The 26,038-nt window shown below is 45.3% G+C and overlaps 1 protein-coding gene across 2 annotated transcripts in view; it reads right to left on the reverse strand.

Moving 5' to 3' along the window:
• CDH1 (cadherin 1) overlaps positions 1-26,038 on the reverse strand; it is a 186,782-nt gene that overhangs the window by 19,841 nt on the left and 140,903 nt on the right. For both annotated transcript variants that reach the window (XM_085639938.1, XM_085639939.1), the window contains exons 12-15: positions 18,996-19,220; positions 17,339-17,557; positions 9,470-9,600; positions 8,068-8,211 (exon numbers count right to left, since the gene is read on the reverse strand). In XM_085639938.1, coding sequence (XP_085496064.1) covers positions 8,068-8,211; positions 9,470-9,600; positions 17,339-17,557; positions 18,996-19,220 — 719 coding nt within the window. The remainder of the gene's footprint in view (positions 1-8,067; positions 8,212-9,469; positions 9,601-17,338; positions 17,558-18,995; positions 19,221-26,038) is intronic.

A 26,038-nucleotide genomic window follows, 5' to 3' on the forward strand; every position in this document is an offset into this window, starting at 1 on the left:
TGTGTCAGAAGTACTGTCTGACCAACATTAGCTTGTTTGTGAGTTAGTACATCCACACAGAAATATTTTGTGAAAGTGTGTGATGTGGACCAAGTAGCTGCTTTACCTAGGTCAGCTACTGGGATATTCCCCAGGAACGCCATAAATGCTCCTTTCTTCTGAGTGGAGTAGGCTCTAGGAAGACTGGGGAAAAGTCCTTTTAGCTTTTGCATAGCAGGTCTCGAGGGTAAGGCTCGACGTAGGGCCATATGCTACAATGTAAGAGTGCTGATGAACAAGGTCCCCCTCACAGCGGTGTAGTTTTCGCACAATGGAGTGTACTCTTCTACTACAATGCGGTTTAGAGGCATGATTGGGCCTGGCACAAAAATAACTTGTGTGCAGTAGGGAGTTACTCGTTTGAGAGTTCCCCCTCAAAAATTGAAGAGTAAATGTCATGCTCATACAAGAGGAGTTAAACAAATATATACATATACCCGATGTTATTAAACCCTTTCAGGTTCAGAAAGGGTTTTAATTAGCCCCAAGACCACATAGAAGAGGAACCCTAACGAGGAGCCTACGATGGGAACTGAGGACATTTTTAAATATATCCCATACAAGAGCCAAGAGTCCGGATAATGCAGACACAGGCTTGATTTTAAACAAAAGATATGTGAGCATACAGCTAATATAAGCATTAGCAAGTAGTACAATAAAATAGTTAAGCAATAAGATTAACAGGAACACATATTCTTGTTTCTCCTCCTGTAGCCGGACCTCTGAAATAACTGGCATAACACAGGTTTACTGTTCTCATGAAATGGACTTGGGATCAGCTCAGTATGAAACAGTACGGACTCTGGGTATTTAACTTATTATATAGGTGAGTTGTTTTTTTTTGCAGAGGGTTGCCTATAATATCGAAACAGAAGGGACATGTGACATGATATTGATTACGTGGAGAAGATTATTATAAGCTGTAAGTGGAGTATAAATGTTATCTGCACTTGGTAGAGTAAATGTTTTTGCACATGTGGTGAGTGTTTATCCCCAATATTTAACCTTGAGTGCCATAGATAGTTGGGGGCGTTGAAATCTGGAAGGAGTAGAAAAGTGAATAACCTGTAGTGCACAGGACCCCAATGAGATAGGATGTAACATAACTGTGGGTTCATTATGTTTTTACACAGATACCGGTTTTTATGTATGGTTGTGGGAGATATTACCGAGTACTAAAGTAGGTGGTCAAATCCTGTTCTTACCACTGAAACGCATCAACACATTACTTTACACTAAATCTGACTAATATCAGGATGTATCATTTGAGGATTACATGATAAATCAGGCACCCAGAATATTGATTAAAATGGATTAGTAATGTGTAAAGACTGATTGTTGTCGCCTGTGTTTTCTCCCTTGTCTGATTTGTGTCATGAATAACTTTTTAATGTGTTTTTAAACTATGATGGGTTTTAAATATATTACACATTGGTGATTTTAAATTGATACCACACTGACTGAAAAAGTGTTTATGCTGTGACAATTTTTACTCTGGCATGATTTTCAATTGTAATATGAGGGTGATTTATGGAACATTAAAGACCTAACACATTTTAGACTTCGTAAAACTGAAATCTAGTTAAAATTGGGGGGGGGGGGGGGGTCAACCGAGCATAGTATGTTGATGACAGTTGTGAGTGATTGACTGGGTTTTCTTAATTGATGCGCCAAAGGAAGATGTTCGATTTTACACGTCTAGATACATTTGACGATCCATCTAGCAAAGCCTGACTCTGATAGAGCCTTCCCTTTGTGGGTTTTGGAGAAAGGAATGTAGTATATGAGGGTCCCCTGTACGTCCAAATTATGGAGAGCCCGAACTGCAACAGAATCAGGTTGTGCAACAAACACAGGAAGTTCAATAGATTGGTTAAGGTGGAAGAAAGACCACCTTAAGAAGAAATTTTGAATTGGTACAAAGGACAACCATATCCCTTTGGACTTGGAAGAAGGGTTCTTCTAGAGTTAATGCCAGAAGCTTACTGACACGCCTCTGTGAAGTGATAGCAACCAGGAATACCACCTTCCAAGAGAGGAATTGAAAGGGGCAGGAGTGAAGGGGCATGAGTCTTGTAAGTACGATGATGGACTTCCATGCCAGGCCGGTGAAACAAGAGAAGGAATGACTCGAGACCCTCCATTAAAGTTTCAATGACTGGAATCCTGAAGAGAAATGTGTTGTCCATTCAGAAGGTAGATGGCTAAGTTTAGATGTATGGAGGTGAAGGCTAGACCAGAAACCTGCAGATGTAGTTGGCAACAAAATGTCCTGCACGGTGGCTTCAAAAGGATCAATTTGTTTTGAATGGCATTAGCACACAAATGTTTCTCCACTTTGCAGCATAGCAGGCCCAGGTGGTAGCTATGCAGGTCTCTAAGAATCCTCATGTATTCTGGAGGAAGGTTGAGGTATCCAAATTGTATGACCACAGGAGCCAGATTGCAAGGTTGAGCGACCCAGGATCTGAGTGCCTAATTTCTCCATGGTTCTGCATGAGAAGGTCCAGCCTGTTGGGGAGCCTCTCGTACGAAACCAGAGAGAGTTCGGGCAGAGTTGTGATCCATGGCTGGTGAGCTCATGTGAGAGCCATCAGGATGAGCGTGAGGGACTTCTGCTGAAGCCACTGAACCACAAACTGAAGGTGACAGTCCTTTGTGGAAAAAGGTCGAGAAAAGGCCACCCCTGCAACAGGTTGTTGGTGTTTCATCACTGCAAGAGCATCAAGTGTGGAGATCGATCGACAACAGATTTACTTAATAGCCCTCCACTTGAGACCACTGCTGTGCTAGGCATTCTTGCAACGGACGCATGTGTAACCTGGCATGGGTAACTATGGAAATGCAGGAGGCCATCATGCCTAGTAGGAGCATGACTGTTCTGACCCGGACTTGTTGGTGTGCCAGGAAAAGAGTGAGCAGTGCTTGAAAAGACTGAATCCGAGCAGGGTTTGAATAGGCCAAGCCTACATCCATGGCAAAATTGGCCCCTTAGTAGAGTTGGACTTGGAGGGGTTAGAGGTGGGATTGTGTGGTGTTGATGGTAGACCCAAACATGTGGAGGGGGGTCTATTGTGACTTGTGTGTGCTTGCGAAATAGCTGGCGGGTGGCACTCTTTATAAGCCAGTCGTCCACGTAAGGGAAGACGTGGGCGCCCTGTCTGAGTAGGCGTGCGGCCACCACCGCTAGACACTTGAACACTCAAGGTGCAGTAGTAACCCCGAAGAGGAGTACTTTGAATTGGTATTTTCCACTGACCACAAACCTGAGTTATCGGCGATGGGCGGGATGTAATGGTTTGTGGAATTAAGTGTCCTTCAGGTCATGGGCAGTCATTAAGTCGCCCTGTTTGAGAATGGATTACCCTCCTGGAGCGTGACCATATGCAAGTTTTCTGACAGGATGTATTCATTTAGTGGTCAGAGTTCCAGAATTGGTGTGAAGGACCCGTCTATTTTGGGTATTAAGAAAAGCAGGGATTACACTCCCGTACCCACTGACAATAGGGGATGGGTTTATAGCCCTTGTGATTAAGAGTGCTTAGACCTCTTCTTTGAGAAGATGTAGCTGTTGTGGAGCAAGTCTGTGTTTGTGAAATAACCATGTTGGAGAATATCCAATACCCATTGGTCTGAGGTGATGGACTGCCATGTGGGGAAAAAGCCTTGGAGGTGCCCCCCGACTGGTGTCTTGTAGTCTGGGAGGTTGAGAGGATGGGGTGAGTGGGCAAGTGAGCATTTGGGGGCTGTTGCAGCTCCTTTGGGGGAGCTGTCTTTTCCTCCATCTTTGGAATTATTGCCCTGGTAGGGCCCTCTAAAGTACACCCTGGGAGATAATTGCTGTCCCTGGATGCATTAATAAGATGTGGAGGCTTCAGGGGCGGTGGCATTCAAGCCTTCACGATAGGTGGTGCAGAGAAAGGAGCTGCGAGGAGCAGGTGCCTGAAGCACTCCCATTGCTTTAGCTGTTTCTGTATCCTTTTTTATATTTTTCTACTTGTGGGCCAAAGAGGTGCAGGCCATCAAAGGGTATGTTCAGCAAGTGCTGCTGAGCTTCCAGTTTGAACCGAGGGATACTGAGCCAGGTGTCTGCGGAATAGAACACCAGAATGACCCCCCTGGCAGCAGTGGCTGTAGCATCTAAGCACAGCAAATGGTAGCGTTTGATATTTGCTCTCTAAGACTATCTCATGTTCCCTCTTCCAGTGTTTCTTTGGGGAGTATTGGAGAAACTCCACCATTTAGTTCTAGTGGGCACAATCATATTGTGAAAGAAGGCAGATTGAATTTGCAATGCGCTAGTGGTTGGCAGATTTCGCTGCTCGCCTTTGGTCTGCCCCATCTATGTACTTGCTCTCTTTCTCGGGGCAGGGCACCCCCACTGTCTTGAGAGTTGGCCTGTTTGCGAGCAGTAGCGACTACTAGGGAGTCGGGTGGGAGTTGCCCCCGAATATAAATAGGGTCAGTAGGGGGAATATGGACACTCTACCAACAAGCTCCTGATAGGATGTAGAATTGCCCCCGAGGAGAGGAAGGGCAGTGTACAGGTCAGGTTCTGTGTCGCCTGGTTGGTCTGCATCATAGGAGTTCCATAGGTTACCCTGTGGAGGTATGTCATATGTATCATCCCCTCCCCCATGCCCGCCCATGTGAGAGTAAGGAGACCCCTGGGGTGCGATATCAAGGGGATCCCCTGGAGAAGTAGGTTGGGAAGGTGAGGGCAGAGGTACAGGTTGAGGGGAAGGTTGAGAGTGGGGTAAAGGACTGATCGCACAATCCGCCTTCTTGCCCTGCTTTCCTGGAAGCGTGACATCCAAAGATTCCTTGAAGGACAGCTGGCGCAGCTGAAAACCCTTGAGGGTGTGCAAGGATCTGGCCTGTATGGGGATGAATGGCCAGGTGTTTCTGCCTTGCGTCAATCTCCTCCTGCAGCTTGTGGAAGATCGGTTCAACAGCATCAGCACCGACACTGGATTTGCTGGTTAAGGCTGAAGGTTTCGGCTCCAAGGGCCGTTTCGGTGTCGGGGCACATGTAGTTGGCGGCAAAGGTCTGCTCGGTGATGATGTCCGAGTAGCCAGCGCTGAAGTGGTCGGCTTTGAGGGTTTCATCGGCGCAAAGCCGGAGCTGGGCAGAGTGTCCGAAGTAGGTTGTTGGTGCCAAAAGCCAGTGGCGGTCCAAAAGCCTGACTCTGGTTCACTAGAGTGGATATGTGCCCTTTGGTAGCAGGCTGTTTGGCTTGCAAGTGGTGTGGAGGGGGTGTTGTACTCGAAGACTGCTAGGCACCAGAGCTTTCATCAGGAGAAAAAGCTTCTTTTTTCTGCAGCCAAAGGTTTTGGAATATGTTCCCTCTCGATATCCTCGGGACTGAAGAAGTCTGTAGTGTCATCGCCGCTCCTGATCGACATCGAGTCGACGACCTTGACTGTCGCAGAGCCTTCTTTGAGGGAAACCAACAGCAGACGTCACAGGTGGTCTCATTGTGCGTTGCCGAGAGGCACAAATTGCAGACTTGATGGAGGTCGCTTCGGGGATATTTTGCGTGTCAACCAGGACTATAGCTAAAAGGTTTCTGTTCCATCGCCGACCAGGCATGATGGAGAGATGCGACTGAGACGGACAAAGGCTCGAACCCCACTCGAGTGAAGTAATGATAGTCAACCTGAGACGAGGTGTAAGTGGGGGGGGTGTGAGGGGGACAATGTGATCAAAGAAACAATACAGACAGAGGGGCGGAATCTGTGTAGACCTGGAGCACGGATGCACACGTCCCTACAAGACGCCGGTTAGAAAACAATCAAACAATGAAGCTGATGACCATGCGCATTACCAGCAAGAGTTGTAACTCGAAAGACTTCAACGAAGAAAAAACTTGCACACATCCGGGCCCAACACTAGATGGCAGAAGTATGTACAGCATGTGTATCTACAGTCACACATGCCTCAAACACGAAGGTTACAAATATAAAAATCACCACATCTTTGTTAAAATATCTGCACCGTTCTGAATCTGTCTGGGGACCTCTGCATTTCACTTATCTTTGGGCCAGATAACTACAACCAAAAGGCTAATCTTCCAGGTCAGCAGCTTACTATTAGAGACAAGCAAAAAGAGTTGACAGGGCAAGAATGGAGGCAGAGAGGGCAGTCGTAGGGAGCAGACAGACAGAAGAGAAAGAGCGAGGGGACACACAGGCTAGGGTTTTCAATGTATTTAGCTCTAACTGGATATGGAGTGTAATTACTGTACCATGCTGCATCTGAGTTCCAACACTACCACCTCTTGGATCAACCCTCACTGCAATGGTACCTGTAACCCTAGGATACAAGTAATAAGCTATAGTACCCTAGAGGTATACTGGTCAGTAACCCCAAGATCATTTAGGTCACAAGAATAGATCATGAAATGGATATCTGGATACTTAACTTATGACTATTCAATGAGAAATAATATTAATTACAAGTAGATAATGGTTACTAATGTTTTGCTTCAGGACTGCAGTTGTTTAACCTACCAATGTGCTGATCAGCAGTATGCTGCAATTGTGACCTTTGCAATGAAGGTTTCATAGGCTTCTTACCTTTAACATCCTAAGTGTCTTATTATTGGAAACAGGGTGCACGATTGCAAACAGCACATTTTATTCCATGTTGTGAATTCATACGTGCGGTACATCTTAAAAATTATAAACCAAGAAGAGCCAGAACTTAACGGCGATAAACCACTGCACGTACGGGCGGCCTGATGATCCTGGGTATGGCATGGATAGGTACCTCCTTCCCAGCGGTGCCTTTGCTAAGGCTCTTTATTCAAAGCCAAACAGATACCCGCTCACTGGCCCCACCAAGCACTCCGTCCACATCTGGCACGCAGCAACCGCCTCGTTGGGCTTGACCAATAAACTGACCCTTTCCACACCCCTATGGGACTCCCAGAAACTCGGGGACTTGGGCAACTCGCAAGGTTTTGATAAATGGGACCTAATTGGCATTTCACATATTAGAGACCTATGGGATAAAAATGACGTTAAGTCTTTTGACTTCCTCCAACTTCAATATTCCATGGCAGACTCAGAGCGCTTCCACTACTTGCAGGTGCGTCACGCACTGCTAACCACACTACCTCACGACACTTCCCCACCTGACTATTCACCACTGGAGGACAGACTGCTAGATGGCTATCTGCCGGAGAGGGCCATCTCCTTAACATATAGGAAACTCATTAACAACATGGACAATCCACTGATGCCTTTGCGAGAGAAATGGGTGAAGGATGGTATAGAGTTGGACGATGAAACTTGGCAGACCGCAGTCTCCTCCCCCAAAACGGTTGCCATTTCAGCACGCGTCAGTCTTGTGCAGCTGAAAATCCTACATAGAGTTTACATCACGGGACCCCAATTGATTCACATGGGTAGTTCAGCAGATGGTCACTGCAGACGGGGATGCACCCAGCTGGACACGTTCACCCACATAATTTGGCACTGCGACGCCATACAGGCCTACTGGCGAGACATTCATAACATCACGAGCCAGGTGGTCGGACTCCCTATACAGCCGGAAGCCCCCAGATGCCTCCTCAATATCTGGGAGCCCACCGACCTGAACTCACATGCTATACAATGGGCGACGCTGGGCTGCATGATCCCCAAAAGAAACATCGCTCAACTCTGGGGGGCGGCGCAAGCCCCAAGAGTCAGATTGGAAAACGGACCTCGACTGATGTATGTTGAGGGAAAAGACGGTCTATGCAGCTCGGGGCTGTCCCCGAAAGTGGTCCAAGAATCTGGTCTCCCTGGAATGCATATCGAGGTTTTATATATGCCCCCCCAGACGACCCCGAATGTGAGAGTTCCCCCACATCATAACTCCCAACCCTCATTTTCCTAAGTCTGTATACATTGATGCCGCTGTATGCCCTGTCATTGATCTGATGGAACTGTACCTGTGTTGAAGATATTAAACCTGTTTAATAAAACAAAATTTAAAAAAAAGAGCCAGAACCTAGTTCTGTGGCATTCTCCACTCACCTCATCAATGAAATTTCCAATTTCATCAGGGTTAGCTGGGCGAGGACGGTATTGGGGAGCAGCTGCAAGAGTTGGTGCAACATCATTACGCATAACATCAGGACGGGCATCCAAACCTCTGTGCAACTGGCTCAGATCGTAGTCCTGCAAGGATTGTATACAAAAAAAATTAAAATTATCAAAAAGGGTTGCCTGTCAAATACGATTGTACAAACAGTAATGGTTTCAAGACCCATAATATTTGGGAACAATGTTTAACCAAGGTGTTTCTCATGAATCAACAGAATTAAAGTTTTGACCTAATGGCAAGACTTCACAGTCTAACTCTCAAGAGCTCTGGATTAGCTGAATAGTGCAGAGAGGTAAGCTGCAAAACCAATGAAACCAACCAAACATTGCATAATTTTATTGTACTTTCTTCAACAACTATTTTCCAGTTTGGAGAAAAAACATTTTTGCCAAGTGAACCAAACCAAGGACGCAACAAAAAAATAATACAAAAGATTGATGGTCATTGTGGATGAACAAAGTCATCCCTGGTTTCTGGGGATATTTATAAGCTACCGAGTTATTCAGCCTCCTTTCTCGTCATGTTGGCATTATTGCAGAATACAGTTACTCGATAAGTATCCTTCATATATCCGCTGAAGGATGCTTAAAGTTGACACTTTATCTCAGTTTTGCGAATACAGTAGTCATAGGTATCATTTGATGCTCCTTCTTGGAATGAATGTGCCTGAATGTTCATACTGACTACTTGCATAATAAAATTGAGAAATTAAGTGCCTGACTACCAGCGCTAGACAATATAATATAAAGCTAGATTTAGAACCTAACCTCCTTAATCCCACAACGATTCAATGTTAAACTAAATTTCTCAGCTCTCTTCTAAAGTGGATAATTTTTCTATTATATAAATTAGGCCAAGACCTCTCAATTTAATGAGTTAACATCCCATTAGCAATACATTTTGCAGAGGCTAAACTCAGTTAGACAGCATCATCCACATTTAGGAGGCATGCATTTTTTGAATGATTCAGAGGGTAAATAGTGAGCATCACAATATCAACAGCTTATCTTATCCCTGTTAGGCATAGGAACAAACAAGGCTGAAGCATGATGACAATACATCTGCATTGAATATAAATACAAACCTATATGCACCTCCATGCCCCAGGCACTGGCCCATAGTGTAAGCGTCTCTATTGACTCAAAGGCTTGGGTATGGTCCAGACCAATGTAAGCTCGAGTCAAGCTGTGCCATTTGTAAACATGCTGAAGGCAGGGTCTTTTGAACACTTCAGAACTAATGCACCCTTCTGACCAACCAGATATGCCTTATCACACTGAATATATGCACACAAACTGAAACAAGGCTTTTGAATGACCATTCATTTTGTACCTGGTCTTCTTCTCCACCTCCTTCTTCGTCGTAGTAATAAACATTATCCCGTGTGTCATCCTCTGGGGGCAACAAAGGCTCTTTCACCACCCTCTTCTTCCGAACAAACAACAGGAGGAGCAGCAGCAGGACTGGACAAGACAACAGAACAGAGTAATATTATCGGTTTTGGACTTCATAAGAAATAACATGAGCTAACCATAGATATAACACCCACTATTATTGCACCGCTCAGCAGTAATGCAGCAAGTAGGAAACATCAGTAACCCCACAGCACAACTCTAAAATCATTCAAATCTTAACAAATATTTAAAGAACCAGCTGTGGAATCACCGTTACGTCAATTTCCTAGTGGCGGAGCGAAGCAATGGCAAAAAGAACTGTAGTAAGTTTCTTACTTTTCATACACCCGTCTGTTAATCTACAAGGATATGAAGACATCACTGAAATGTCTTGTTTGAGCCTACTCCTCAAAATAGTGTCTCCAATGAGGGGTAGATATACGACAGACTTTCTTGATCTTCACATACAATACATTTACAGGAATCTAGATGGGAATACATTATATAGACAGTGATGATTTTGAAACTCTGGCACGGGCCAGGCCCTCGTATACCAGCTGTGGGGCAATCAAGTTCCAGCATTGTTTTAACCTTTGATGTCTGTGCTTAATTTGTTTTTAAAAAACATAATTGCCAATGTTTTATGTCCCCGCCTACAGCACTGCAGAATGCCATTTTTGCCGAATGTCAAGATGGTCTTGTTTTGATTTAATCTCATGCTGATTTCTTCCACCCACCCTACACGTCATCTTAATCTCACCCATGTGGTTTCTTTTTCATCCTACTTTATCCCTTTTTTATTCATACAACTTTATTAAAGAAACATCAAACAGGAAACTGCAAAAATAAGAATATAAGAAAAATGATTGGTTTATTATTACATTGCCAGCTAATCATAATGATCCCTAGAAAGAAAATCTACAAACGAATTACATGGCAAAAGCTATTGGCAACATAGGTCTTTTATGCTGTAGGAAAGCGCCGACCCCTTTTTGACATGGTCATCCCCACTTTTTGCATGGTAATTGATGCAATTTTGACAGAAAGTGCACTTGGTTCCAGCTATCAGGTCCCCAGTGCCAGATCTTTCCCTAATACTGTACAATTGTTCCCCCAATTGGCAATACCTTTAGCACCCCTGTAAGTCCCTAGTAAATGGTACCCCCAGGTAACTAAGGCATGGGTACTAAAGAGGGTCGCTAAGGGTTGCAGCATGAATTGTGCCACCCTAAGGGACCCCTCACCACAGTCATGTAAACTGCCATTGCAGGCTGCGTGACATGGAGCAGAGAAAAGTGAAGACACGAAATGGCACACCTCCTCTGTGCTCTGCTTGCAGACACTCTAGGTAAAATATGCAAGTCACCCCTGCTGCAGGCCTCACAGGCCTATGGCAGGGTGCATTATATTACCTATGAGGACAAATGTGCATGAGCAGATATGCCCCTGTGGAGGTCCATGTCAATTCTTCAATCAATCAGTCAATCAGTCAGGCCTTGTAGAGCACGCTAATCAACCCGAACGGTATCCAGGCGCTTGTGTGAGGTGGAGCTACATTAACAGCCAGGTCTAGAGTCTACTCCTTAAGTCGGCGAGGGAGGTAGATGTTGGGAGGTGGGCGGGGAGATCGTTCCAGGCTTTGTCTGCGAGGTGGAAGTAAGATGCGTCCTCTGGTTTGGGTATGATGGATGCAGGGGGATGGTGGCAAGGAGCAGGGTGGCAGATCGCAGGTATTCGGTGGGTTGGTGGATGGTCAGGCGATTGTTCAGGTATTCTGGGCCTGTGTTATGGAGGGTTTTGTAGAAGTGCATGAGCACCTTGAAGTGACCTCCCTTCTTGACGGGGAGCCAGAGCAGGCTGCGGAGGTGGGTGGGGTGATGTGGGATTGTCTGGGCAGGTCCAGGATGCATTCTGGATTATTTGGAGGCGCTTGAGGAGGAGGGCGGTGGTTCCGGCATAGTCAAGTCGACTGGTGATGACAGATTGAATGACGGTTCTTCTGGTGTCATTGGGATCCATCTGAAGACCTTCCGGAGCATTCTGAGGGTGTTGAAGGAGGTAGAGGCAACAAGGTGATTCTTGGACTTTGCCAGTGAGCAGGGAAGCCATCTTGAGTATATGCACTGGGCACTAGTTATTAATAGTTCTCCAGGTACAGGAGGGCTTCCTGAACCAAAGAGGTTAGATATCAAACATCTTGTACTAATAAACCCACACTGATTCCAGTAATGGATTTATTAATACATGCACCCAGAGGGCACCTCATAGGTACCTCCGGAAAACCTACCAACCTCTAGTGTAATGGCTGATTGGTGTAGACCAGCCTGCCACCACAAACAGGTTTCCGACTTCCCCGCAGGTGAGAGCCCACGCTCTTGGAGGGCAGAAACAATGCCTACCCTGGCCAGAGGTGTCACTTCCTCCAAGCTGGATGGCTAAGTAATCAGCATATCAAGGTAGGAGACTTCAAAGGGCTCCGACACCTTTAATATGAGATCCAGACTTCCCTCAGACAGGGGATATGCCACCCCCTGCCCTGGGCCTATTTGGCATCAGGACAGGGGGGAAATTAGCTAAACAAGAGTCTAGTTCCACCCGTAAGGTGGGCTACCTGATGTGAACACAAAATCTAGAATTCCACCATCTTGGTTTTTGGTGGAATTATGCTCATTGGGTCAGGGTTATGCCCATTTCCCACAGGGAGTGGTCCTATAGGGTGTGTAGTTACACTAAAGGCAAGTAGCATATTGGCTACTACCTATCACTCCCCTTAACACCCCTAAATTGAGTATTTAGGTGGCACCCCTGATGGCAGGAACTCAGATTCGATGGATCCAGAAGAAGAGGACAAAGAAGAGCTGCAAAAACGAGAACTTAGGATTTGGTGTGGACTTTTGGTGCCAAACCTTGCCTGCCTGCACCAGTCTCGACAAACAGGAAGAAACAGACGCATCCTGCAGCGGAGCCTCTACCAAGAACCCCAGTAGACTGCCAGCCCTTCGCAAATTGCCAGAAATCTCCCTTGGAGTAGAGGAGCCACTCCCCTGTAGTCCGCAGGCACAGAAACAGCAGAGTCCGGTTTACCGAAACTGCCACTTCCCGATCGTACCAACACAGCAGCCACCCAGAAAGAGGTCTCTGCTTCAGAAGGTCAGATTCATCTCCCCACCAAGTGAGAAGATGCCAGGACCAACGGGAGCTGCACAGCACCACTACCCGGGGTACTAAACCCCTTGTAGCAACCAAGCCCTGTTTAAGTCCAGTCGGGCCACCAACAGCACCGAGACCGAATAGCCATCAAGGGACATCAGCACTGCTGAGACCCACTTCCAGAGTGGCCAGGCTGTCCTGATCTTTTGCAACCTCAACAGGCGAGACAGACAACCGCATGGCCCTGCGATGCACTAGCCCAGCCGACCAAACCCTTCTGCTCCTAAGCAACCAGGCCAGGTTACCAAAAATTGACAATGCTGCTTTGTTCCCTGGAGCCTGGTGAACCGACCCCCCGCCACCCCCCTCCCCCCAATAGGGAACTCCCAGAATAGTCCCCAAGTCCCCCTGTGCAGCCTGTTTTTGGGTCCCACCTCACAGAGTAACAAGTAAGATTACAAGCACCTCTGTACCCTGATGCTCCAGAGCAGGTAAGCTTTAACTGTTGGTAGTACTTTGGACTTCACCCCCTGCCTCTTTGTGTACAACAAATGCTTACCACCATCCTCTGATAAACCTAAACTGCTTGCTCACGACACCAAAAAAAACTCAGCATTTAGTTCTCATTTTTGCTTCTGTAAACCAATAAGGGTTGCCTGGATTCTCTGCACAGAGTACCTCATTTTTGATGCACTATATAGAGAGCCAGCTTCCTACTTATACAATTAGAACAGAATAACGATAGCATCTGTAATCCATCCGGTTGGTTGTTTACGAACATATTAGGAGGAAAAGGCCAGAAACAAAATAACAGTTCATCCCCTTCATGATCTTGCATTCACGAAAATAGATGAACCCACATCAGAAAATAAATTCTTCCTTTGTTGCAGTTTAGCCATATTTTGCCTCCTTTTTCCCTTTTCTGCTTTGCTCTCATTTGCTGTGGGAGTCAGAGTCATATGATGGAAAATGCATCCCGGTCCTCAAAAATGAGTGCTGGTACCCACCACCTACAACAACCAACACAAAATAAGCACTGCTCCTCATGCAGGCAGGCCAGCTCTATCTTGTACATTAATATAGGATTTTGAGGACAAGGAGCCAGACTGGATTGAACCTGAAGCACTTTTTTTTTTAGATGGAAAATTGTTCCACTACCTATGGGAGGAAATTATAGAAGTTCTTAAGGTATTTCTATTAATTTGTTTTTGAGCATTTCAAACAAAAAATGCTAAACAGGTTACAAGATCAAAAGTACTTACTATATTTTGAGGTAGAATATCAATTGGGAACCGGAGAATGGCAGAAAGTTGCCTAGATTCAGATAATGCATGACAATAGGGACATTACAATAAGTGCAGAGAGAGATCACGTTGTGGTCCATGCAAATAGTGACGAGAGTTGTGTAAGTGAAAAGAGAGGACATCTGGAGGGGGTAGAGATATGCTGTAGCAAAGGCTGCAGGATGTTGTGAACACTCTGGTAAAACCCAGTTTTACACTTTTAGCTAGCCCAAGCAAACTTTATTTAGGGAGGTCGAATATGAAGTTATTAGCATAGATAAGCAAGAGATCACTTTATTGAGCAATGAAAGTTCTCAGACTCACCACCCACTGACGCAGCGCAATAAAGTAGGGAGAACAAACCTAAAAAATTGAAGGTTTTAAGTCAAAAGGATAGCTTTCTAAGAGCTTCCACTAAGCAGGTGGTAACCACCTATATAAATGGCAGTGTCCATTTCCCCCCCAGGCATGCACCAAACTAGTTGTGTAGCAGAAAATCGCCAGCTACTTGCACTTCAAAAGAATGCTCACTTTATGACTATTTTCGTCTCGTCACTTTTACCTAAAAGTGCTGAGTGATAAAGGAAACTTTCCTGTAGATGGTCTTGCTGAAGGTACTAACAAAGTTGATCAACATCCAGGGATCAACACATCTAGTCTGGGCTGTGCCCCAAAGACAGTCACACAAACTGCTCTCATTTTGATTTCAAGAGTTTCTATCCTGAACGCCAAACGCCGTTTGAGGTTTGTTAAAGCTAAGATAGTGTTGAAAAGTAGTTGTCACTTTCCCAAATATACAATCACAGATTTTAACACTTTCAACGTTTTCCTTCAACAAGTGCTAAATGGCTGTTTTGACTTTGCCACTCACTTGGAATAAACCTTAGGTCAACACAATGTGTGTTTTTTCTTTTTGTTTTAAAAAAAATATAGTCCTTACAGGGAAGGCATTCTGTCAAAAAATGTTTCCCCCCAAATAATTATTCTAGGTTTTTGGATCATTAGGACCAAGGAGATCCCTGAAAAATCTTTCTGGCAGAGGGGATCAGTAATGAAAAAATAAATCTTCTTGGATTTTGTAGTTTGTTTTTTCTTGTACCCACATCCAGCTGCCTCCTTACTGGGCCTAATGTGAATAGCAAGGGGCAATCGGGTCTTTCAAGTTACAGTCAGCCTGATGTGATTCAGTTTTGTCAGCCTGACTTTGGATCTGACCTGCTAGGTAGATGCCATATATGGTGCTTGGGTAGGTCAGGAATTCACTGCAGTATCTCCATTAATGTGCTTAGAGGGAGTGCTAGGCTAGATCACCCAGCAAGCAGTATCCTCCTTGGGTTCCTTTACGGCCACATAGCAGCAGCATGTCTGGCCTTGAAGTTGGTGCTCAGTGCCCTACCTTGGATGGCACATGACCTCATCTGCTAGTCTCTGTGTACATAGTCACCTCTAAAGGGTAAGAGCCTCAGACAATGTCAAAGGACTTCAGATGCACCCAAGATGCAGCAACCATCTTGAAACTTTAAGGGTGTTTGTTGGTGCGCGTCACCTACAAGATATTTCTGTTGCTCACCAATTGCCCTTTTTTCAAAAAGGGTGCCTCCCTGCTCCATTCAGAACAAATCTCAACTCCTTCCAAAACAGGCCTTTTTTTGTGTCTCCGAGATACAACAGCCTGTAAGGTGAGGCACTGGACAAGTAACTGCACATTGTTGCCTCTTGTCCTCAACTAGCCCTGCTATATTTATTTTAAAGTACTTCTCTTAAAATTTGAATTTACATAGTGATGGTATGGCATGATTAATCTCCAGCAGGAATCTAGGGCAGCCTTAAGTTAGCCTAAATTTAGGTACTAAGTGAGAGGCCTTTAAGAAAAAAACTATGTATTGAGGATTAGGTGTCATGTGCGTAGAAGCAAAAAAGCATCCATCTATGATAGTAGAAAACCACCCTTTACAGTCTCTACACCATTTAAGGTTTCATGAAAAACCTCCCCTTGAAAACAAGTTGTCCGACTGAAAAAAGGCAGCTCACAAATAAGCAGCATGCCACAATACACTTGACTGCATCACTTCTACCACAGCCTACGTTATTCTGGTGCTACATATAAACAATTGTTTCTAAAGCGGTTTCTAAAGAGTAAGGCAAAATCTCTGGTGTTGAGTGGATGCCCTGGTGGTGTTCCAGGGTCAAAAAGCATTTCTAAGAAAAATTGAGAATGAACGGGTTTAACTCTTGAATACACTTTCCATCTCAGGTGCACCAATGTTAAATAATGTAATAAAGCTTCCATATCTGTAATATCTTGCAGTGATGTGCCTACTACGCAAAAAAGTGCATGCAGTTGAAACTGGGCACCTGTGAGGAGCAACCACAGAGTACCAATTTCTCTAAGTCTAAGCTGAACACCTGCATGCACTGGGTTTAGTTTAAAAAAGTTTGTCAAGTTTCAACATGGCAAAAAAAGGCATACTGCATCCAAAATAAAAAGATGTCGTGCCACTCAATAAAGATATGGGCTTAATACTTAACAGGTTGGCCCTGTAAGAGAAGCCAAAGAAAAAAAATCCTAAGCCAACATAGACCAAATGCTTTCCTCTGAACATAGGAGGGCTATGATCGATGCAATGAGAAAAATTATTACAGCATGCCCGGATCTGTGCATAACACTATGTCAGCACGATGGAAGGCAGTGCAAAATTGTGTTCCAGCATTCTCAGACTCCATCCAGAACATTTTGTGGCAAGCCAAGATTTCCCCTGCATGACCCGATTCATTGCAAACTATTATCCAAACATACCGTGACTCAGCAGAAAGAATTACCCCAGCACGCTAAGATAATGCAAATAATATAAAAATATCCTGCATTCTGTATATTGTTTTATAGTTGCATTTAAATAGCGCTTCACACCACTGGAGAGGTATTGAATCCTGTTTGTACGTGGATAGCACGCCACTCCATTAGTATACTAATGGAACTAAGCGTGTGTCTATCATGTGACCTATATGGGTAGTGCTTGCCTGGAGTGAGGACCAGAGGTTCCACTCTCATGTTTTGATACTGTGGCTAAGTCTAAATTCGAAGCAAAAAGGAGTGAAAGATGACACTAAAGCATTAGATTCTAATGTAGGGATGGACAGAAAGTGTGAGACGGTAGGGTGGTGTGTGTGGGAAATGTTTCGCTGTCATGCTTATATGGCAGAGTGTATTCAAACTGCATTGCAGGCAAGTGTGTAGCTGCCACTACAGGGGAGTGTTGGACAAAAGGATGAGAATAGACACGGCTATAGATGCAAGATGATTCCTACCAGTTTTGGATTGTCTAAATCAAACAACTGAAACCGCAATGAAAAATGGGAATACAAGGGATACTTACTCAGCAAGGCCAAGATGGCACCCAGTATTCCAAGGATGGCAGGCACACCCATTCCTGCAGCAATATAATCTCTATACTCGCAGTCCTTGCTGTCCCCATTGCAGTTGCAGGCAGTGGCCTCTATGGTCGTCAGCTTGGACTCGCCTTGGCTGTCCCCCAGCGTCACCGCAATGGTGTATGTCCGCTGCTCTAGCTCCTTCAGGGGCGTGATCACTAGAACTATGGACCAGACAAAGACAAGCTGATCATCGAAGATGAACAATTTTAGAGAGAAAATCACAACTTTTTGCAGCTAAAACGATGTTCCATAGTTCACTTTAGGATTTTGAAGCGAGAGCAGGTGAGCTGGACTGACTTAATAAACTCTTGACAAGCAGCAGAAAAAGGACATGGGCAGAGAATATTATCACACTTTCCACCATCATTTACCTGCCAAACGTTACTCCACAGTCTCTACGAGAGAGATCGAAGATGAGCATGAGTGGATTATGCCTCTCCTACACTGCCTGCTTATGACACAGATTGCCACTTGATCCCGGACAAATAACTATGTATAGTAGTGAACAAATTACCGGTCTCACTCATAGCTTGGCCAATGCTAACAAGCGCGGTTCGGAAACCGAAATCAGATGTGTGAATGTGTTTGGCCTGGATCTGAATTCACAGAATCGGAGTTAGCCTTTCCTCCTCAAAGGAAATGTAATGCTGCAGACAAGCCGCTAGTCTAATGGATTGCCCACAGTACTGAGTATATGGTTAGGGATTGTAAAAGACGTGTGACATGATACGGGGAAATGGTGCGCAGCAATGCAAAAGCAAGAAATCCACCAACTTTGTGGGCATTCACACATACATTTGCTGGTAGTTTCCTACTAAGGGAACACATGTATGACTATGGCGGTGAAAAACACAAGTGCTTTTGCTGAATGTGAAAGGGAAGGCACGAAAGAACACCACGTGTTCAATGTAGGTGCTTTATGCTGTTTTCACCTCAGGAAATATAATCTCTGGTGGTCAGAAAAGGTATACTTTTGTGCTAGGTGAGACTCTGCAGGGGTCGGTTTGTAGGAACATGAGTTTCAAGGAAATCTATGACGAGTAGATATTCATGCATATTCAAATGCATCTTTAGAAAGCCTCAGAATTTGTCATAAACCTAGACAAGTCATAGATGAAAATCATGTGAGCACAGAGTCTTCTAAAAGTTTTAGTGAATCTGGCCCAATAACACAACTTCTAAAAGTTAACATCTCACTGTGCAAGGATCCCTAACCCTGTAAACATTGGGGGTGCGTACAAAAGTGGCAATTCCCCCCATGATGTGTGTAGAATGAACTATGATCTAGACAACAGCGTTTCAAAGTAACATCAATGCCATCAAATACAAAGGCTGTAATCTTTTAGTCTCGTAAATAAGGTCACCTCTGTGATGGTACAAGGGAGGCTTATGTCCCCATCACCAACGCAGCATGAACTGGGGCGGCTTCATCATTCTTTGGTGCCTCTATCCCACCTTGCATGTACACGCTGAAGAGAACAAATTGAAGTGGCCTGCTAATTACTGGTCTACATTTTTGCAGTTTAGAAACCTGGATTTCAGCCTCCCATTAATCCCCCCAGCTAAGGATCCAGAACAGCAAACACATCCAACACTCACCCTTGCCATTCACTTCCGCTGTCCAGTTTTCCTTCGACGCCACACTGAGCTCCGCCGTGTATGGAAAGGTGTGCGGTTCCAGATCCAGGTCGACAATCTTCAAGGTTTGTGGTTGGGGGTTCTGAATGCAGATTTGGAAATCTCTGGGGACGGGTTCAGGGGCGTTGTCATTTACATCTAGGATTTTAAGAAGCAGAGTGCCAGTCCCGGACCTTGGTGGGGTACCTAAGAGAGGAGGAGAGGGAAAATAACTTCTCAAACCACTCAACGTACAAAAATGTAATGAGTCATCATAGCTGAAAGCACCGCGGTCGTTTTATTGCTCTACTGGTCAAATGTGCCTTAGACAGGATTTTAATATTTAACCTCTAGATAACAGGTTCACACTTTGGCAAGGCGGAAACCGCTTTACAACTGATTGCCAAGTCTGTCGACCAATAGTAACTTTTCAAACCAGCATGACCCCTCCCCCCCACCCAAATGAAATACTGTGTGGTATTACAAGTAATAAGTAGCCTTTGAACAGCACATGCTTCATCACTACGTTCCATTACATGGCTACACATGTACAGGCTCCAAACAGCATCAGGAATCCAGTGGGGTTCTCGGATTATTCACATGCCAAAATGGCACAGGTACCAGGAGACGAGAAATAAAGTATGCAGGGCATATGCGCAGTAGCAAGTAGTAAGATGTAGGTGGCATTGCCACCCACAAACTAGAACTAAGACATGATGGCAGGAAGTGTCCAGACCACATTAACGTGCTAAACGATAGAGTCTTCCCACTGCCCAGAGATCAGGGTTAATGTGCAAAGGAGAAAGGCATCTGGAAACCTATCTGAAATAAGCTCCCAGAGAGCAAGACTAAGGAATAACGCATACAAAGGATGTAAGCTGCTAGGCGAAATAGTGATAATGTTACTTACCCAGTAAGCAGCTGTTCTTGGCTTGTAGAGCTGTAGATTGACATGCTTTGCATACTTCTGCCATCTAGTGATGGGTCCGGATGTTTGCAAGTTGTTTTTCTTCGAAGAAGTCTTTCCAGTCACGAGGTAAGGTGACTTCTCATTTCAGTGATAGTGAGCATGGGCATCCACTCCATTGTTAGATTGTTTTTCCGCAGAGGGCGAGAATGGAGTTAGTAAGTGTACAGATGTCCATGTGTAAGTATGTAAACTGATAAACTGCAACTACAGGAGACAGGGGAGGCGGGTGGGCGCATGTGAATCTACAGCTCTACATTCCAAGAACAGATGCTTACTAGGTAAGTAACATTATCCGTTCAAGGCATGTCAGCTGTAGATCACATGCTTAGACTATAGAGCAGTATACTCCCAAAGTGGTGGCTGACCTGTAGCTGTGGCAGTTGTTTGAAACAGTGTTTTAAGTACTGTCTGGCCTACATTAGCTTGTTGCCTCGCCAACATATCTACACAATAGTGCTTGGTGAATGTGTGCGGTGTAGACTAGGTCGCTGCTTTACAGAGGTCAGCTAGGGGAATATTCCCTAAGAAGGCCATAGTAGACCCTATCTTGTGAGTGGAATGCTCTCTAGGGTGTATTAGCAAAGTTCTTTTTGCTTTCACATAACATGTCTGGATACATTTCAAAAGCCATCTTGCAATGCCTGATTTACATATGTGATTGCCTTTGTGTGGTGGTGAAAAAGCAACAAAAAGCTGCTTTGTTTTGCGGAATTGTTTTGTTCTTTCTATTTAACCCCTTCCCTGCTCATGACGGAACCACTCCGTCATGAGCCACGGTTGCGCTGTGCTCATGACGGAGTGGTTCCGTCATGCTGCGGCCGTTGGCCGCCGCTCCGCCCACGCGGCGCTAATTCCCCGCCTGTGTGGGTGATTAGCGCAGTGGGCGGAGACGTGACGGAACCACTCCGTCATGAGCACAGCTCAACCGTGGCTCGTGACGGAGCGGTTCCGTCACGAGCACAGCGCCACCGCGCTGCCCCCAAACCCCCCCCCCCCCAGCGCCGCAGCGGAATTCCTGCCGCGGCGAAGGGGATAATATAGTAGAGCTCTTCTAACATCAAGTGTGTGTAGAGCTCGTTCTGCTACAGAATCAGGTTGAGGATTCAACACAGGCAACTCAACTGATTGATTGATATGAAAAGCAGAGACTACATTATGAAAAAAATTAGGATTGGTTTGAATACCACTGTCTTTGTGAAGCTGAAAGAAAGGCTCTTGTATAGTTAATGGCTGGAGTTCACCAACTCTCCTTAGTGAAGTGATTGTGATGAGAAATCAACCTTCAATGAGAGAAATTGTAATTGACATTTGGGCATTGGTGCAAATGGTGGACCCATTAGCCTTTTAAGGACTATGTTTAAGTTCCATACTGGTGTGAGTGGGACTCATGGTGGTATCACCCTTTTTAATCCTTCCAAAAAGGCCTTAATCACGGTTACTCTGAATAGAGTTAAGTGTGGTCTGTTTTGTAAGTATGCTGCTAGATGTAAACAAATGGCTGTATTGGCTAATCCAGATTGCTGTAAATGTAACAGATGATGTTTTGCACAGAAGCATCAAGCGGATTCATATTGTTACAATAGATAACAAACTGTTTCCACTTTGCTGCATAACATGCCCTAGTAGTAGGTTTCCTAGCCTCCTTTAGGATATTCATACAGTCAGGTGGTAATTGTAAATAACCAAACTATGACTTCAGGAGCCAGATCGCTAGATTGAGTTCTTTGGGATTTGGATGCCAGATTTCTCCATGGCTCTGAGTGAGGAGACTGGAGATGAGATGCAGCTTTTGGTGTGGAACTACTGACAGCTCCAGCATGGTGGTGATCCATGGTTGACGTGCCCATGTGGGAGCTATGAGAATCAGTGTGAGGGATGGTTGCCTGAGCTTCCGAACTACCAGCGGAATGAGTGGGAGAGGTGGAAAAGCGTAAGCAAATATCCCTGACCAGTTCATCCATAGGGAATTGCCTTTGGAGAGCGGGTGTGGGACCCTGTAGGAATTACCCATTCATGAAAATAGGGGACGAGAACTTGGGGATGAAGTTCCCACTCGTGGATTTGCTGCCTCGGTCTGCTGAGAAGGTCTGCAATCTGATTTATTCCTGGAAGATGCTCTGCCAGGAGATAAACTTGTGGTGTATAGCCCATTTCCAAATGACTTGTGCTAGGTGCGACAGTTGGAGAGAGTGCGTCTATCCCTGTTTTTCTATATGAAGCTGTCATGTTGTCGGTGCGGACAAGGACAGCTTTGCCTATGAGGTGAATTTGAAAGGCTCTGAGCACTAGAAACACTGCTAGTAGCTCTAGGTGATTTATATGGAGACTTGTATTTTAAACTACACAACCGTTGGATTGTGTGATTGTATAAGTGAGCACACCAACCAATGAGTGATGCGTCTGCAGTTAGCACGGTCTGTGGAACAGGGTCGATGACAGGCCTCCCTTTGGAGAAATTTTGTGGGTTCCACCACTGCAGAGAGTGGGTGCGGTCAGCTACCAACACTTGATTAGTCAATTGACCATGCGACTGGTTCCACTGACTTGCTAAGCATTCTTGAAGGGGATGCATGTGAAGTCTTGCGTAGAGAACAATCACGATGCAAGACGCCATCATTCCTAGCAGTTGCATGAATACTCTGGCTGGTAATGATTGGTTGGGTTGAAACGGAGTGAGAAGGGACCGAATAATGAGAATTCTGGCTGCACAGGGAGAGACTAGAGCTCTTAGAGTGTCTACGGTGGCTCACAAATGGGCTTGTGTGTTGGAAGGCTGTAGCTGCAACTTCAATGCATTCACTGTAAACACTAATTGGTGTAGTAAGTGAATTGTTCGTGGAGTGTGTTGGAGACACTTCTGGCAACTGCTGGCTTTGAGGAGCCATTCGTCCAGGTATGGGAAGACATGGATGTGTTGTCTTCCTAGATGAGCTGCGACTACTGCCAGGCATTTGGTAAATACCTTGGAAGCAGTGGTGACTCCAAACGGTAGTACTTTAAATTGGTAATGTTGATCCGCTATCACAAATCTGAGATATTAGCGATGGGCGGGATGAACTGGAATGTGGAAATGTGTCTTTTACGTCTAGAGTAGGCAAAGTCGCCCTGCTGTAGAAGTGGGAGAACTTGTTAAAGTGTCACCATGTGAAAATGCTCTGACAGTATGTAGTGATTTAGTTCTAGAATAGGTCTCAAGGAGCCGTCCTTTTTGGGGATTCGAAAATACAGGGAATACATGCCTGACACTTGATATTGTAATGGCACAGGCTCTACGGCTACTTTTAGCAAGAGACTGGGCTTCCTGTTTGAGCAGGTATAAATGTTCTGGTGACATTTTGTGAGAACGCGGTGGAATGTTAGGAGGATTTGAGGTAAGCTCCAAGCAATAACCATGTTGGATAATTCCTAACACTCATTTGTCTGAAGTTATGGATTGACAAATGGGGAGGAATTGTAAAAGACGTACCCCGACCAGTATTAAATGATCTGGGAGAAGGGTAGGCATGTCACTGCTTGTTAGGGGAGGGGGAATTATGTGTTACAGAACCTTTGCCATTGTTACCTCTGTGCCCTCCTCTAAAGAAGCCTCAAGGAGGAGGATTGATTGTTGCATTTGTACGAGGCAGCAGTATTGTCTGAGGACATGGTCTTATACCCCCAACGATAGAAGGAGCAACTAAAAGGAGCCACGATTAGAAGGAGACAGTAGTGCCCCAATTGACTTAGCCACTTCCATTTCTTTTTTCATTTTCTCCAATGACTTATCTACTTCTGGTCCGAAGAGATGCTCTTTGTCAAATGTAGTATCTAAAATTGATTGTTGGACTTCAGGTTTAAAACCCAGAAATCCTTAACCATGCATGCCTCCTCAGCAAAATACTACTGTTGATCTCTCTAGCTGTGGTGTCAGCAGCATCTAAAGCACACCTAACAGAGGAATTGGAAAGGAGTTTCCCTTCTTGCACTTAACCTTGAGCTTTAGCCTTGTGCTCATCTGGGAGGTATTGGAGCAATTGCTCCTTTTCATCCCAGTACGCTCTATCATATCTGGCTAGTAGGGTCTGGGTGTTGGCAATGCACCAGTGGTTCTCTGCTTGGGCGGCTACTCTTTAACCCAAGGCGTCTATCAATTTTGACTGTCGGGAGGGGGGAGGGGACGCATCCCCTGATGTTTGTGAATTGGCCCATTTACGGGCATTACAGACGAGTCAAGAGTCTAGTGGTAACTGCCCTCTAACAAAAGATGGATCAGACAGAGCATGCTTATGTTGTGTCTATTCTGGGGGTAAGAATACAAACAGGGTCTTTGAATATATCATCAGCATGTCTCATCATGACTTTGAGCATAGGGAGTGTCTGGCTAGACCTTTGTGTGTTACTGAACGTTTCAAATAAGAAATCTTCCGCTAGTGATTCCTTGTGTAATTGTACCCAGTGATATTCTGCAGCTCTAGCCAGTAATTCTAGATATCCTACATTGTCGTCAGGAGGGGAAGGTTTTGCAGGGTAAAGGACTGGCTCATTGTCTGTGGGTTAATCAGTGTTGTAGCCCTTCCAGGGATCTACCAGTAAAAGATCATCCGCACCATTCCCATCATAATCCAGGCTGTGATGGTGGAGTTAGTTGGTGTTATAAGTAAAATGTTCTAATGGTGGGGAAGGTGGTGTAGGGGACTGTGGTGGTGGAGAAGAGGGGTTAGTACTGACATTCTTCCACTTCAAAGGAATGTGATAGGTGTCCTCTGACTCAGGTTTGCGCTTCTGAGGCTGTTTAGTAGATTTGGGAGGTGGGACATCTAAGATCGGATCCTGCAGTTGCAAAGGAGCATTTTCCAGTTTCGGCGCCGAGGACTTTGGTGCCGGGGTGGAATTACTTTTCGGCGCAGAAGACTTGGATTCGGAAGCCTTTTTCGATTTTGGCGTTGAGGGTTTCAGCTCCAAAGCGGTCTTTGGCTTCAAGCCCGAAGGTTTCGGCTTGGTGCCCGACTTTGGCTGACTTGATCCCAAGCCGGAAGGCTTAACGATGTGTTTCGGTGCCAAGCAGGGAGGCGAGGCGTTAGAAACATCTTCTCGATGCCAATCGTGGCCTGGTGGTGTAACCGAAGCCTTTTGTTTGGGCTGAAGTGGATTTCGGGGCAAAGGGTTCTTGGCCCTCATGGGACGTTGACCTTGCGGTATGTCTCCTTCCATCTCAGAGTCCGATTCCGAATGGATACAGGTTCTACCTGCTCCTCTTCGGCCCCTTGTGCATTGAATTCTTCCTGCTCTGAACCTTAACCGAAGTAGTCCGGCATGTATTCGATGTTCTGGCTTTGCATTTCACAAAGTTGGGCCAGACGATCGCGGAGCGTTTTCTTTGATCCAAACTATCTGGACGCGTCGCAGTCCTGTTCGTTGTGCTCCGGAGAGAAGCACAAGTTGCACACTCATGTGAGTCGGTGCATGGATACTTTGCGTGGCACAGGGGACAGAATTTGAATGGAGTCCGTTCCATCCACTGTGAAGTGGACCGACGTGGTTCAGCCCGACGGCCTTCCACATGTTTCCCAATCAAAATAGAAATTTTCTTCAACCGATGCGATACGCGGAGAGGTGGAATAGTCAAACAAGTTACTTACCTTTGGTAACGATATGTCTTTAAGAGACAGATTAGTTATAGATTATTTACCTTTAGAATTACCCCCAGGCGTCAGAATGGACCCGGAGAATTTTTTCATCAGCAGTACCCCTGCGTTCGAAAGGTGGCGTTGGTCGGCTCCACGTTCGTCGTTGGCGTTGTGGTCACCGGGATGACATCGCGGTAGCCACTTAGACACTGCCCTCGCATGCGGACGTCAGTTCTGTTACACCAGAAGCCATTTAAGATACTGACCACTGGTGCACAAAACTAGGGCCCTGAAAGGGATTCTCTGACCCTAGAAGTCAGTACGCAGAACGGGGAGGATGGGTGGGGTGGTAAGGAATCTATAACAAATCTAGGTCTCTTACAGATATATCGTTACCGAAGGGAACGATACTTGTTCAAGTGAAAGAGACAGTTATAGATACCTTACCT

This window comes from Triturus cristatus, chromosome 12 (assembly GCF_964204655.1).
Source record: "Triturus cristatus chromosome 12, aTriCri1.1, whole genome shotgun sequence".
NCBI lineage: Eukaryota > Metazoa > Chordata > Amphibia > Caudata > Salamandridae > Triturus > Triturus cristatus.